This window comes from Mobula hypostoma, chromosome 18, assembly GCF_963921235.1.
Source record: "Mobula hypostoma chromosome 18, sMobHyp1.1, whole genome shotgun sequence".
In the NCBI taxonomy this organism is placed as follows: Eukaryota; Metazoa; Chordata; class Chondrichthyes; order Myliobatiformes; family Myliobatidae; genus Mobula; species Mobula hypostoma.
Genome location: NC_086114.1, coordinates 4126636 through 4140699, shown reverse-complemented (window position 1 = coordinate 4140699; position 14064 = coordinate 4126636). Strand labels below are relative to the sequence as shown.

Below are 14064 nucleotides of genomic sequence, written 5' to 3'. Positions count from 1 at the left end.
GAGGCTCCTGTACCTTCTACCTGATGGCAGCAGTGAGAAAAGAGCATGTCCTGGGTAGTGAGGATCTCTGATGATGGATGCTGCTTTTCTACAGCAATGTTTCATGTGGATGTACTCAATGGTTGGTGGGTTTTACCTGCGATGTACTGGGCCAAATCCACTACCTTTTGTAGTATTTTCCACTCAAAGGCATTGGTGTTCCCGTACCAGACTGTAATGCAGCCAGTCAGCACACTTCCACCACACATCTATAAAAATTTGCCATGTTTGTCTATAAAGATTTTCAATGACGTGCCAAACCTCCACAGACTCCGGAGGAAGTAGAGGTGCTGTTGTGCTTTTTCGCAATTATATTTATATGATATGTCCAGGACAGGTATTCTGATACAATGACACTGGAATTTAATGTTACAGACTCTCTCTACTTCTGATCCTCCGATGATTAGTCATAGTCATACTTTATTGATCCCGGGGGAAATTGGTTTTCATTACAGTTGCACCATAAATAATAAATAGCAATAGAACATAAATAGTTAAATAGTAATATGTAAGTTATGCCAGTAAATTATGAAATAAGTCCAGGACCAGCCTGTCTGACCCTCCAAGGGAGGAGTTGTAAAGTTTGATGGCCACAGGCAGGAATGACTTCCTATGATGCTCTGTGTTGCATCTCGGTGGAATGAGTCTCTGGCTGAATGTACTCCTGTGCCCAACCAGTACATTATGTAGTGGATGGGAGACATTGTCCAAGATGGCATGCAACTTAGACAGCATCCTCTTTTCAGACACCACCGTCAGAGAGTCCAGTTCCATCCCCACAACATCACTGGTCTTACGAATAAGTTTGTTGGTGTCTGCTACCCTCAGCCTGCTGCCCCAGCACACAACAGCAAACATGATAGCACTGGCCACCACAGACTCGTAGAACATCCTCAGCATCATACGACAGATGTTAAAGGAGCTCAGTCTCCTCAGGAAATAGAGACGGCTCTGACCCTTCTTGTAGACAGCCTCAGTGTTCTTTAACCAGTCCAGTTTACTATCAATTCGTATCCCCAGGTACTTGTAATCCTCCACCATGTCCACACTGACCCCCTGGATGGAAACAGGGGTCACCAGTACCTTAGCCCTCCTCAAGTCTACCACCAGCTCCTTAGTCTTTTTCACATTAAGCTGCAGATAATTCTGCTCACACCATGTGACAAAGTTTCCTACCGTAGCCCTGTACTCAGCCTCATCTCCCTTGCTGATGCATCCAACTATGGCAGAGTCATCAGAGAACTTCTGAAGATGACAAGACTCTGTGCAGTAGTTGAAGTCCGAGGTGTAAATAGTGAAGAGAAAGGGATTACTGGTTCATGACCCTTTGGTTTCCCTCTCCTGAAGTCTACAATCAGTTCCTTGGTCTTATTGACATTGAGTGCGAGGTTGTTGTTATTAAATCTCCCTCCTGAATGCTGATTCATCACCGCCTTTGATACAGCCCACAACAGTGGGGTCATATAAGGTGAGAGAATGGAGCTGAAAAAAAATCACTCTTGACTGAATAAAGGAACAGACTCAATGGATCAAAAGCAGCATCTATTATCAAAAAGCACCACCATCTCGTCCATGTTCTCTTCTCACTGCTGCCATCGGGAAGGAGATACAGGAGCCTTCGGTCACACACCATCGGGTTCCAGAACAATTATTACCCTTTAACCACACAGGCTCTCGCACGAGTGTGGATAAGTTCACTCACCTCAACTCTGAAGTGATTCCATAAGCTATGGACTCACTTTCAAGCACTCTACCACTCATGTTCTCAATATTATTCATTACTTATTTATTATGATTGTTAGATTTTTTTAGCCTCTGCATCTTGTCCTCTTTTACACATTGGTTGTCAGTCTTTTTTCATTGATGCTATTGTATTTCTTTGCTCTACTGTGACTGCCTGCAGGAAAGTGACTCTTTGAATAGTATATAGACACATAGGTAGCTCGATAATAAATTTACTTTGAACTTTGAATGGCCTAGTTCTGCTCATATATGTGATGGTCTAATGGAATTTATCAGAAAATAGCAGAGTCAGTGTTAATGCTGGTTCCAGCAGGGGAGATCAACATCGATGAAGAAGGCGTTGATTGCACGCAGTTAACCTTCTTCCCTGCTCTTGCTGAAAGTATCCAGTCCGAGGAGTTCTTTGAGCAGTGTGTGGAGCGACAAGCCATTCTCGAGGGTCTGGATGAGAAAGAGAAGGTATGGGTATAATTTCGACTGTTGGAAGTTGATGCATCATATTATTAGGACTGTTCCTTAAACCAGATTGATTCAACACAGAATAGTTTATTTAAGTTTCAGAGATTTATGAAGGTTTTAAGTTTAAGTTGCCTTGTGAGGAGAATATACTGATTACACCCAGAGGGCATTTCAAAAACTTCTCCGCTGCTCTCCCACAGCTGCCAGGGCATTTGTGGCTTTCGTCACACTTTGCCAGCACAAGGGCTTAAACTATAAACAAGGCAAAAGGCAAAACTATTGTAGAAATTATCGTGCTGAAAGAAGATTCCCCCCCCAATAAATATTTAGAGGTGTTGGTGTGGATTTGGCAGTGGGGAGTGTGGTGCTTTAAGGTGTAGTGTCCTGTGGCCTCCAGCACCTCTACTCTGGAAAGTTCCCTCCAAACTCCACATATTTCAGGAGGGGAAGGCAGGAACAAAGGGTTGTCATCGTTAGAGAAGAGGGCACAGATGAACAGCACAGACCAGTTGGCAGAATGGCCTGTTTTGCAGATAGATAAAACATGATGAAATAAAAGCATTGTAGCACATAATTCTCTGTAACTCTGCCATCTCCAATGGGATCCCATTACCAAGCTCATCTTTCCCTAACCCCCTGCCCTCCACTTTCTACTTTCTGCAGGAATCACTCCCTAGGTGACTCCCTTGTCCACCTGCAGCTCCTCTCCCCGGTTTCGCCTGTCACCTACCACCTTGTATTTCTTCCTCCCCTCCCCCACCTTCTTGCTCTGACTTCCTCATCTATTTTTCCAGTTCTGATGAAAGGTCTCGGCCCGAAACGTTGGTTGTTCTCTTTTCCATAGACGCTGCCTGGCTTGCTGAGTTCTTCCAGCATTTTGTGTGTGTTGCCTGAATTTCCAGCACCTCCAGATTTTCTCTTGTTTGCTGAATCTTTTGTGTTTTTGATGTGAATGTTGATCCTTCTGTAACTTAATTTACTGAAACCTATTAAAACAAAGTTGAATCTCCAGTTCCCTATCCCACAATTACAATGTAGTTGCTGTTTGGGCACGTGGCTAAGTGGTTAAGGCATTCGACTAGCGATCTGAAAGTCGTGAGTTTGAGCCCCAGCCGAGGCGGCGTGCAAGGCACTTAACCACACATTGCTCTGCAACGACACTGGTGCCAAACTGTATCGGCCCTTGCCCTTCCCTTGGACAACATCGGTGTCGTGGAGAGGGGAGACTTGCAGCATGGGCATCTGCCGATCTTCCATACAACCTTGCCCAGGCCTGCGAAGAGAGTGAAGACTTTCCAGGTGCAGATCCATAGTCTCGCAAGACTAACGGATGCCTTAACAGTTGCTGTTGACAGTATCTCCCAGATGAACAGCAATCTGTCTCTAATATTGAATATTGGACTTCATCCCTTGAGGGGGGTTTTCATATCTGGGGTAAATATCATGGAGAAAGTTACTTTCAGAGAGGGTGAGTTTTTACTACTGGGAAGTGGTATAATTGTAGGGAAGGAGCCTCTGTATTGTGGAGGGGGGGCCTAGTATGAAGGAAGGGGTTAGTTTGGAGAGAGGTTGGGTATCAGGGATTTGGATTAGTACAAGAGAAGGTTTAATTGTGAGGAATGGGATTAATATCATGGAAAGATTAATTTTCAGAAGTGGTGTTGGTTTTGAGGTGGGGAAATGGTTTTAGACAGTAAGTTTCAGAAAGAGAGAGTTTCAGGAGGAGCAACACCTCATATTCCGTCTAGGTGGTCTCCAGCCTGATGGCATGAACATCAATTTCTCCTCTCAGTAACTTTTTTCACCTCCCCCTTCCCTCTTCTTCCATTCCACACCCTGGCCTCTTACCTCTTCTCCTCACCTGCCTATCACCCCCCCACCCCCACCGTAGCAATCCTTCTTCCCTTTCTTCCATGGTCCTGTCTCCTCCCCTATCAGATTCTTTCTCCTCCAGCCCTTTATCTTTCCCACCCACCTGGCTTCACCCATCGCCTTCTAGTTTGTCTTCTTTCCCCTCCCCCCACCTTTTCATTTTGTTGTCTTCCCTACCCCCTTCCTTTCCAGTCCTGATGAAGGCTCTTGGCTTGAAATGTTGACTGTCTGTTCATTTCCATTGATGCTGCCCGATCTGCTGACCTCCTCCAGCATTTTATGTGTGCTGCTCTAGTTTTGGAGAGCATAGTTTCTTTCAAGGAACAAAGTTGGTTCCAGGAGGTAGGGTTTATTCTGAGAATATACAAAATAGGGATAGAGGTTGGCAATATGCCCTTTGAGCTTGGATTCAACAAGAACATGGCTGATCTCTTACCACAACACCATTTCTCACCATATTTATTGATTCCTCAAATGCACAGAGGTCAGTTAATCTCCATTTTGAGGTAAATGGCCAGTCCTACAGCCGATTTTAGTGATCCTGGTTTTAGTAATACTGCTGTGATTCCAGTGCTCCCAAATAATCAGCTGTTTGATTCCAGTGTCCCTGAATTCTGAGCCTTTTCTGATTTCAATGTACAGTGACTCTGAATGCTGGATTGTGTCTGATTCCATCATCTTCTTCTTAAGCCTATCACCCCTGGGACATAGGCTGCCAACAGTAGATCGTCACAGTCCTCTGTTCTGGGCCAGTCTTTCAAGGTTTCCCAATGTAGCACACACAAAATGCTGGTGGAAATCAGCAGGTCAGGTAGCATTAATGGAAAAGAGAAAACAGTTGGCATTTTGGGCCGAGACCCGTCATCAGATGAAAGGTCTCAGCCCGAAATCTCGACTGTGTACTCATTTCCACAGATGCTGCCTGATCTGCTGAGTTCCTCCAGCATTTTACGTGTGTTGCTTTGAATTTGCAGATTTTCTCGTGTTTGTTCTTTTGAGGGTGTAGCCTATCTTCGTGGTGTATCCTTCCTCTCCCAGGGATGAGATCATTGGAGCTTCTGTCAATGTTTCTGTAGCTCTGGGTTTTTACAGGATGGGTTTTCTAGCCCCCATGCCCAACCCTCCTCCTTTCCTAGCCGAGCTTGGGACCATCCATGCTGGAGTTTGTGCCTGATTCCATTCATCCAAAGTTCTGGGCTTTGCTGATTCCAGGGGCCTTGAATACTGGATTCAGTGTAACTCTGAAGATCCTAAATCCTCTCCTCAGCCAGATGCCAGTGATGCGACCATTGGCTATGTTTGATTCCAGAGGCCCTGAATACCAGGTTTAGCCTGAATCCATTGATCCTACAAACTGGATCATATTTGATTGCAGAGTTCATGACAGTTGATCATTTCCTCCTTTTCTCTATGTCCATATTTGTTGACCGTTTAGAGTTGAGGACAGGAATAAGTCTGTTTCCAACTTTGTCCCACATTAACATGGCATTCTTTCACAGATTGACTTGAAGTTCTCCCTCATTGTTGCTGAGGACCATTTGCTGATGGAAAGTGTTCTGCTGTTTGGCAAGAGTCACTTCTATATTTGTGAGAATTTCACACTGTCATCGTCTGGTGATGTATACTGCACAAGGCACCATCCTTCAAGGTAATGTTGTAACTGGTGTAGTCAAGCTCTCTCCTTCTACCCCCTTCTGTTATGTTCCATACTGAGTGCAATTGTAACTATCTTACCTCCCTGGCCCATCACATTTGTGACCATGATCTCCAAGATCTGCTGTCCTACACTGTCGATTGTCCTATATTAATTGAGACTCTCTCACCTTGTTTGTGTTGCTCAAATACGTTTCCACACACTTGACCTAATTTGAATTCCACTTGTTTTATTTATTTGTCATATGAACATTGAAACATTGAAAAGCAATGATCATCACAGTTTGAAGATGTGCTGGGGGCAGCCCGCAAGTGTCACTACACTGCCAGCCCCGAGGTAGCATGCCTGCGACTCACTAACCTTAACCTCATCTGTCAGTCTTTGGATTGTGAGAGGAAACTGGAGCACCTGGAGGAAACCCATGCAGTCGCTGGGAGAACGAACACACTCCCTACAGTCAGCGGTGGGAATCAAACCCTGATCAGTGATTGCTGGCACCGTAAAGAGATTGCGGTAACTGCCACGTTACCGTGCCGCCCTTGCTATGTAGGCACTGGAAGCATGGCGACACTTGTGGGCTGCCCAGAACAGTCTTTGCTGATTTCATTTGATGTAAGACGAGACATTTCACTGTCAAATGGAGCTGCAGCTGGATGACCTTTGGAGGTAATAGATAGGAGCTACAGGGAGGTAGTTACCCCTAAGTTGCAGTCGGCAGGTAGCTGGGTGACTTTCAGGAGAGAGTAAGGGAATAGGCAGCCAGTGCAGAGTAGCCCTGTGGCTGTTCCCCTCCATAATAAAAAAACGCTTTGGATACTGTTGGAGGGGCAACCTACTGGGGGAAGCCGCAGCAAGCAGGTCTCTTGCACTGAGTCAGTAAGTGGGGAGATGAGAAGTGAATTAGTTAGTGATAGAGGATTCCATAGTCAGAGGAGCTGGCAGCAGATTCTTTGGGGGTGAAAAAGACACCTGGGTGATATGTTGCCTCCCAGGTGCCAGGCTCAGGCATGTCTCGGATTAGGTCCCCGACATTCTAAAGGGAGAGGGGGCACAGCTGGAAGTTGTGGTATATATTGGTACCAACAACATAGGTAGGGAAAGGGAGGAAGTCCTGAAGAGAAAATGTAAGGAGTTAGGCAGAAAGCAAAAAAGCAGGACCTTCAGTATAGTAATCTCCAGTTTGCTGCCTGTGCCGCACGCCAGTGAAGATAAGCCTAGGAGGATTTGGCAAATGAATACATGGTTGAAGAATTGGGGTGGGGGAAGGGTTTCAGATTTCTGGATCATTGGGATCTCCTCTGGGGAAGGTATGACCTGTACAGAAAGGGCTAGTTACACCTGAAACCAACTGGGACCAATATCCTTGTGGACCAGTTAGCTAGAACATCTGGGGAGGGTTTAAACTAATTAGGCAGGGGAGTGGAAATTGAAATGATCAGGCTGAGGATGAGGATTTGACATACAACTAGATACAGCGTGTAGTGAGATAGTGCATAATTGCAGTCAGTGCAATAAGTTAAAGTATAACCCGGGACCAGGATCAAAAAGGATGATGAATACAGGACTGAAGGTGTTATACTTGAATTCAAGCAATATATGGAATAAGGTAAGTGAACTTGTAGCACAGTTACAGATTGGCAGGTATGATGTTGCGGGCATCTGAGTCATAGCTGAAAGAAAATTACAGTTGGGAGCTTAATGTCCAAGGATACACATGTATTGAAGGGACAGGCAAGTAGGCAGAGGGGATGGGGTGGCTCTGTTGGTAAAATTGAAATCAATTCCTTAGAAAGAGGTGACATGCTGTAGGATTGAAAGATGTAGACACCTTGTAGCAGAGTTAAGAAACTGCAAGGTTAAAAAGACCCTTATGGGAGTCTTTTTATACGGCTTCCAAATAGTAGCCAGGATGTGAGCTACAAATCACAAGAGATATAAAATGCAAAGTAAAATTTATTATCAGAGTACATACTTGTCACCACATACAACCATGAGATTCTTTTTCTGCATGTGTACTTAGTAAATCTATAGAACAGTAGCTAAACTAAACTGTGAACATCAGGAACTGCTAACTGTAAACAAACTATGAAAATGCAGATAATAAACAAATAGCAATAAATAACAGGCATGAAATAACAAGCTGACAGAGACCTTAAATAAGCATAGTTATCGCCTTTTGTTGAAGAGCATGATGGTTGAGGGGTAGTAACTGTTCTTGAACCTGGTGGTGTGAGTCCTGAGGCACCTGTATCTTCTACCTGATGGCAGCAGTGAGAAAAGAGTTGAAGTTCTTTGATGATTGATGCTGCTTTTCTGCTTTTCCATGTTTTCTACAGCAACATTGGCATGTAAAAAGGGCAATGTTGCGATAATCATGGGGGATTTCAACATGCCAACAGATTGATGCTGAGAGGGAATTTGTAAAATACCTATGAAATGGTTTTCTAGAGCACCTTGTAGTTGAGCCCACTCGGACATCAGGTATTCTGGATTGGGTGTTGTGCAGAGACCCAGATTTGATGAGCGAGCTTAAGGTAGAGGACTCCTTGGTAGGCAGTGATCATAATATGATAGAATTCACCCTGCAGTTTGAAATAGGATGTATCTGTTACAAGGAGGTGTTGGGGGCAAACCCAAGTGCAAGACACAGACACAGAGGTAGTATACACAGAACAGTGTTTATTGATAGTTACTAGGAAGGCCAGGGAGCGAGGACAAAATGTCAACATGGACATAAACGTTGGATAACCAATCGGTAAAACCTGGACTTGACCTGGACTCGGACCTGACCTGGACTCGGACTTGACTCGGACTCGGAACTTAACTGGGATTCAATCTGGACTCAGAGCTTGACTCGGAGCCTAGAATTGGAACACGAAGCCTGGAACTGGAACACGGCTTGGAGCCTGGACTTGGACACAGACCATGAACCTGGACTTGGACATGGACCACGAGCCTGGACTTGAAGGATTTGGACAACGAAAACAACTGAATTCACTAAGCGGCCATCTTGGCGGCCCTGAGACGAGCATAGCCGCCTTGCTGAGAAGACTAGCTTCCGGTGCCTGGTTACCGGTGACAAACTCCTGACGATGGTCCAGCACTGAGTAGCTGTAACCCGGAGCCTTTTATGCTGCCGGTTCAAAATGAAGATCAGGTGCCCTAATCAAGGCGCCCAACAGAACACAGGGAAAAGGAAATAACTGGAATGAGGAGTCAATGGACTGGACCGTGACAGTATCAGAATTACAGTGGAATAATGGGAATTACAGAGGCATGAGAGAGGAGCTGGCGAAAGTTAATTGGAAGGGAACACAAGCAGGGATGACAGCAGAGCAGCGATGGCTGGTGTTTCTGGGAGAAGTTCAGAAGGCACAGGGAAGATACATTTTAAACATGAAGTAGTATTCTAAGGGGAGGATGAAGCAACCGTGGTTGACAAGGGAAATCAAAGACAGCATAAGATCAAAAGAGAAGGCATATAACATTCCAAAACTAAGTGGGTAGATAAAGGATTGGGAAACTTTTAAAACCAACAGAAGGCAACTAAAAAGCCATAAAAAGAAAAAAGATTAAATATGAAGGTAAGCTAGTTATTAATATAAAAGAGGATACAAAAAGTGTATTTTCAGATATATAAAGAGTGAGAGGGAGACAAGAGTGTATATCAGATCCCTGGAAATGATACTGGAGAGGTAGTAATGGGGGCCATGGAAATGGCGGAGGAATTTTATAAGTATTTTGTGTAGGTCTTTGCTTTGGAAGACACCAACAGAATGTTAGAAATGCAAGAATGTCAAAGAAGAAGTGTGTATTTGTTATTACTAAGGAGAAGGTGCTTAGGAATCTGAAAGATCTGAAGGTATGTAAGTCACTTGGACCAGAAGGACTACACACGAGGGTTCTGAAAGGGGCGGCTGAAAAGATTGTGGAGGCATTAGTAATGATCTTTCAATAATCACTAGATTCTAGAATAGTTCTGGAGGACTGGAAAATTACAAATATCACTCCACTCTTTAAGAAGGGAGGGAGGTAGAAGAAAGGACATTATAGGGCAGCACACATGCACTGGCTGCCTATTCCCTTACTCTATATATACACACACACACACACACACACACACACACACTTACTATAATTGTTATTTTCTCTATTTTTCATGTATTGTATTGTACTGCTGCCGCAAAGTTAACAAACTTCACGACATATGCCGATAATATTGAACCTAATTCTGATTCTGATTCTGAGAAGATTGGTTGACTGGCAGAAGGCACAGAGTGGGGATAAAGGAGCCTTTTCTGACTGGCTGCCGGTAACTAGTGGTGTTCCACAGGGGCTGGTCATTTTCACAATATACGTAAATAATTTTTATGGAAGTATTGATGGCTTTGTGGCCAGGTTTGCGGACGATATGATGATAGGTTGAGGGCCAGTGAGTGTTGAGGAATCAGGGTGTCTGCAGAAGGACTTAGACAGAAGGGGGAATGGGCCAAGAAGTGGCAGATGGAACGAAGTGTTGGGGAGTGCATGGTCATGCATTTCAGCTGAAGGAATAAAGGTGTGGACTGCTTTCTAAATGGGGAGAAAATTAAAAAATCAGGGATGCAAAGGAACATTGGAGTCCTCATGCAGGTTCCTTAAAGGTTAACTTGCAGGTTGAGTTAGTGATGAGGATATTAGAATTCATTTCAAGAGGACTAGAATATAAAAGCAAGAATGTGATAATGAGGCTTTATAAGGCATTGGTCAGACCACACTTGCAGAAACGTGAGCAGTTTTGGGCCCCTTATCTAAGAAAAGATGTGCTGACATTGGAGAGGGTCCAGAGGAGGTTCACTAGAATGATCCCAGGAATGAAAGGGATGACGCATGAGGAGCACTTGATGGCTCTGGGCCTGTACTCGCTGGAGTTTAGAAGAACGAGGGTGGATCGCATTGAAACCTATTGAATATTGAAAGGCCAAGAAAGAGTGGACATGAGGAGGATGCTTCTTATATTGGAGAAGTTTAGGACCAGAGACACAGCCTAGAATATTAGAACGCATCTTTGGAACAGAAATGGGGAGGTATTTCTTTAGCTAGACACTGATGAATCTGTAAAATTCATTGCCACAGCCAGCTGTGCAGGCCAGTTCATTGAATATATTTAAGGCAGAGGTTGATAGGTTCTTGATTAATCAAGGTGTCAAAGGTTATAGGGAGAAGGCAGGACAATGGGGTTGAAAGGTATAATAAATTAGCCATGATGGAATCGCAAGCAGACCGGATGGGCCAAATGGCCTAATTTTGCTCCTATGTCTTATGCTGTTAAGGACCAGAACCATCATAGATGGAGGACCAGTCCCACCGCACTCCTTATTTCACAGCTGAATGACTTGGACACCATGCATACCTGTGGCACCCCCTGTTCACTATAGCATCTGTCCTAGCACACCGCTGAGCTTTGCAGTGGACTTGTTCTCTATTTTAAGAACTGCACTCATTGGGCTTTTAACGTCAATGCCTTTCTGTTTTTGCTTTGCAGTATTAATGATTCCTACATTTATGACATGTGCAATAAAGAAGCCGGTGGGAAAATTCCAAAATGTTCCAGATATCTTTGGAATGACGTTCAAGAAATCCAGCATCGCCGCTTCCTCCTTCAGGTGATCAAAGGTTTCTTCATCTGATCAGGTGAAAACCAATCTGATCAGTCAACAATACTGATGACAGTGATCACAAAAGAAGTCTCATTGCTCTATTAAATAAAGCTTCGAACAAGCTTTGCACTCAGGTTGGAGGAGCAACACCTTGTATTCCGTCTGGTAGCCTCCAATCTGATGGCATGAACATCGATTTCTTGAACTTCTGGTAATGCCCCCACCCCTTTCACCATTCCCCAGTCCGATTCCCCTCTCTCACATTATCACCGCCCTCTGGTGCTCCTCTCCCTTTTCTTTCTTTCATGACCTTCTGTCCTCGCCTATCAGATTCCCCCTTCTCAAGCCCTGTATCTCTTTCACCAATCAACTTCTCAGCTCTTTACTTCAGCCCTCCCCCACTCTGGTTTCACCTATCACCTTGTGTTTCTTCCTCCCCACCTTCTAACTCTGACTTCTCACCTTTTATTGCTCCAGCCCTGATGAAGGGTCTCGGCCCGAAAAGCCAACTGTACTCTTCCATATTGCTGCCGGGCCTGCTGAGTTCCTCCAGCATTTTGTGTGTGAAGGTTTGCACTCAATCTGTACAAACTTCTGACAATGCCAATTCCATGTACTGAACAAATACACAGTGAATGAAGTACCAAAAGATTTCTTCCAAACTGTAAATAATAGTATAGTAATAGGCATTTTCTACATAAAGGTTCATTAAATCAACCATAAGAGCTTCAAAAATACAATTTCGCAATCACACACACAAGAGGTTCTGCAAATGCTGGAAATCCAGAGCAAAACACAGAAAATGCTGGAGGAACTCAGTAGGCCAGGCGACATCTATGTGGGGGAGCAAACAGCTCTCATTTCGAATTGAGACCCTTCATCGGGACTGGAAAGGAAAGGGTAGAAGCCAGAATAAGAAGGTGGGGAAGGCGAGGATGTGGTGATAGGTGAGGCCAGGTGAGGGGGAAGTGGGTGGGTGGGGGAGGGGGATAAAGTAAGAGGCTGTGTCCTATCACAGTTTGAATTAAAATTAGTCCCTAACTTGTTTTGTCATTACATACTTCATATATTCAAGCACATTTTGTTTAGAATTGTTGGAGATTTCTCTGTCCCCACATAACTCTACCTCAGTAATACACACAAAAACTGCTGGAGAAACTCAACCGGTCAGGCAGCATCTCTGGAGAGGAATAAGTAGTCAACGTTTTGGGCCAAAGACTCTTCATCAGGATTGTACTTCCTGAACTTTAACTCACCTCCCTGAAGCAGTATAGAGTGTCCACACAGAACCAGTTGGGTGCATCCCCAGCCTTCTCTTCAGAGATCAGGTTCAAGGTGGCTGATGACTAGGTTGGGTCTGCACGGTGTCTGGGGGAGGGGGAAATCACGCTGGTGGGAATTGTGGGGCTGGAGACCAGGGCTTGGGGTCTGTTAGGTCACTAGATCCATGTCCATCGGCCAAAGGAGATTTGCAGGGCTGGTCGGTGACAGTGATGAGGAGAAATTGTCCTGGAGATTCTTCTTTACAGCAAAGGATATTGAAGCATGATTTAATCATCAAAGTTCAAAGTAAATTTATTATCAATGTATGTATATGTTATGATATACTACTTTGAGATTTATTTTCCTGCAGGCATTTACAGGAAAATAAATACAACAGAATCTATGGAAATCTAGACATAATCAAAGGCTAATAAACAACCAATGTGAAAAAGAAGTCAAACTGTGCAAATACAAAAAAATACTGAGAACATGAGTTGGAAAGATCGTAGAAAAGGTTCAGAGGATCAAAGGACCAGACCCACTAAATAGGAAAGACTTAATCCAACTACAAATTGAAGTCGTATGGTCACTTTACCTCATATCATTCCACTTTGTATGGACTGTTTAGAGTAATTACAATATTGTGTTTAGGACCCTTTAACTTTTTTTTCATTCTTTACCTTTAGGATATTGCACTTGAAATCTTTTTAAAGAGTGGATTTACAAAGTTCCTCGTTTGCCATAAAAATGATAAGAAAAACATCTTAAAAAAGTAAGTGTATGAATAAAATTATTCTGCCATTGAATGGTGATTTTGTACCGAGTTTCTGATTGGTCTTCCCTTTTCTCTGCAGATTCTGCATTATGATACCGTCTTTGAAGAAAGGAAATCCTGATTCCATGAGAAATCTCGGGTGAGTTCATGCTGTTGACCCTTCCTGACTGCTGCCCAAGTGCTCCTCATTCTGGTGTGCTTCCTGCCAATGAGGATGCCCACTCTATTGGTCAAACTGATCTTTCTGTAGGACGCTGCTCCAGTGTTATTGTGTTAAAACAAAGTATATGTGAAAAGCTGTTTGAAACTGATCAGAAGCCAAACTCCTCCAGCACTCTTCCATTCATGGAGTCACAGACAGATGCAACACAGCAACAGTCCTTTCAGCCTATCGTGTTTACACCAGCCATCACCTACTCATTATCACAGATCCTCCATCAATCTTGCTTCTTTTATTCTCTACAATTTTCACCACTCCTCCCAGATTCTACCACACTGTCACACATTAGGGGAAACTTACAGAGGTAATTTCTAATTCCCTACCTGCCTGCAGGTCTTTGCAATGATAAAATTAGCTTGATTTGTCACATGTATATTGAAACCCACAGTGAAATGCGTCG

General features: G+C 43.9%; 1 protein-coding gene across 2 annotated transcripts in view; it reads left to right on the top strand.

Moving 5' to 3' along the window:
* The window catches only part of wdfy4 (WDFY family member 4), a 351254-nt gene that overhangs the window by 245614 nt on the left and 91576 nt on the right, over positions 1-14064 (top strand). The window contains exons 43-47 of one of the 2 annotated variants that reach the window (XM_063070340.1): positions 2096-2241; positions 5613-5761; positions 11292-11412; positions 13356-13441; positions 13524-13583. In XM_063070340.1, coding sequence (XP_062926410.1) covers positions 2096-2241; positions 5613-5761; positions 11292-11412; positions 13356-13441; positions 13524-13583 — 562 coding nt within the window. Of the gene's footprint in view, positions 1-2092; positions 2242-5612; positions 5762-11291; positions 11413-13355; positions 13442-13523; positions 13584-14064 lie in introns of both variants that reach the window. The other variant, XM_063070339.1, reaches the window with a different exon arrangement.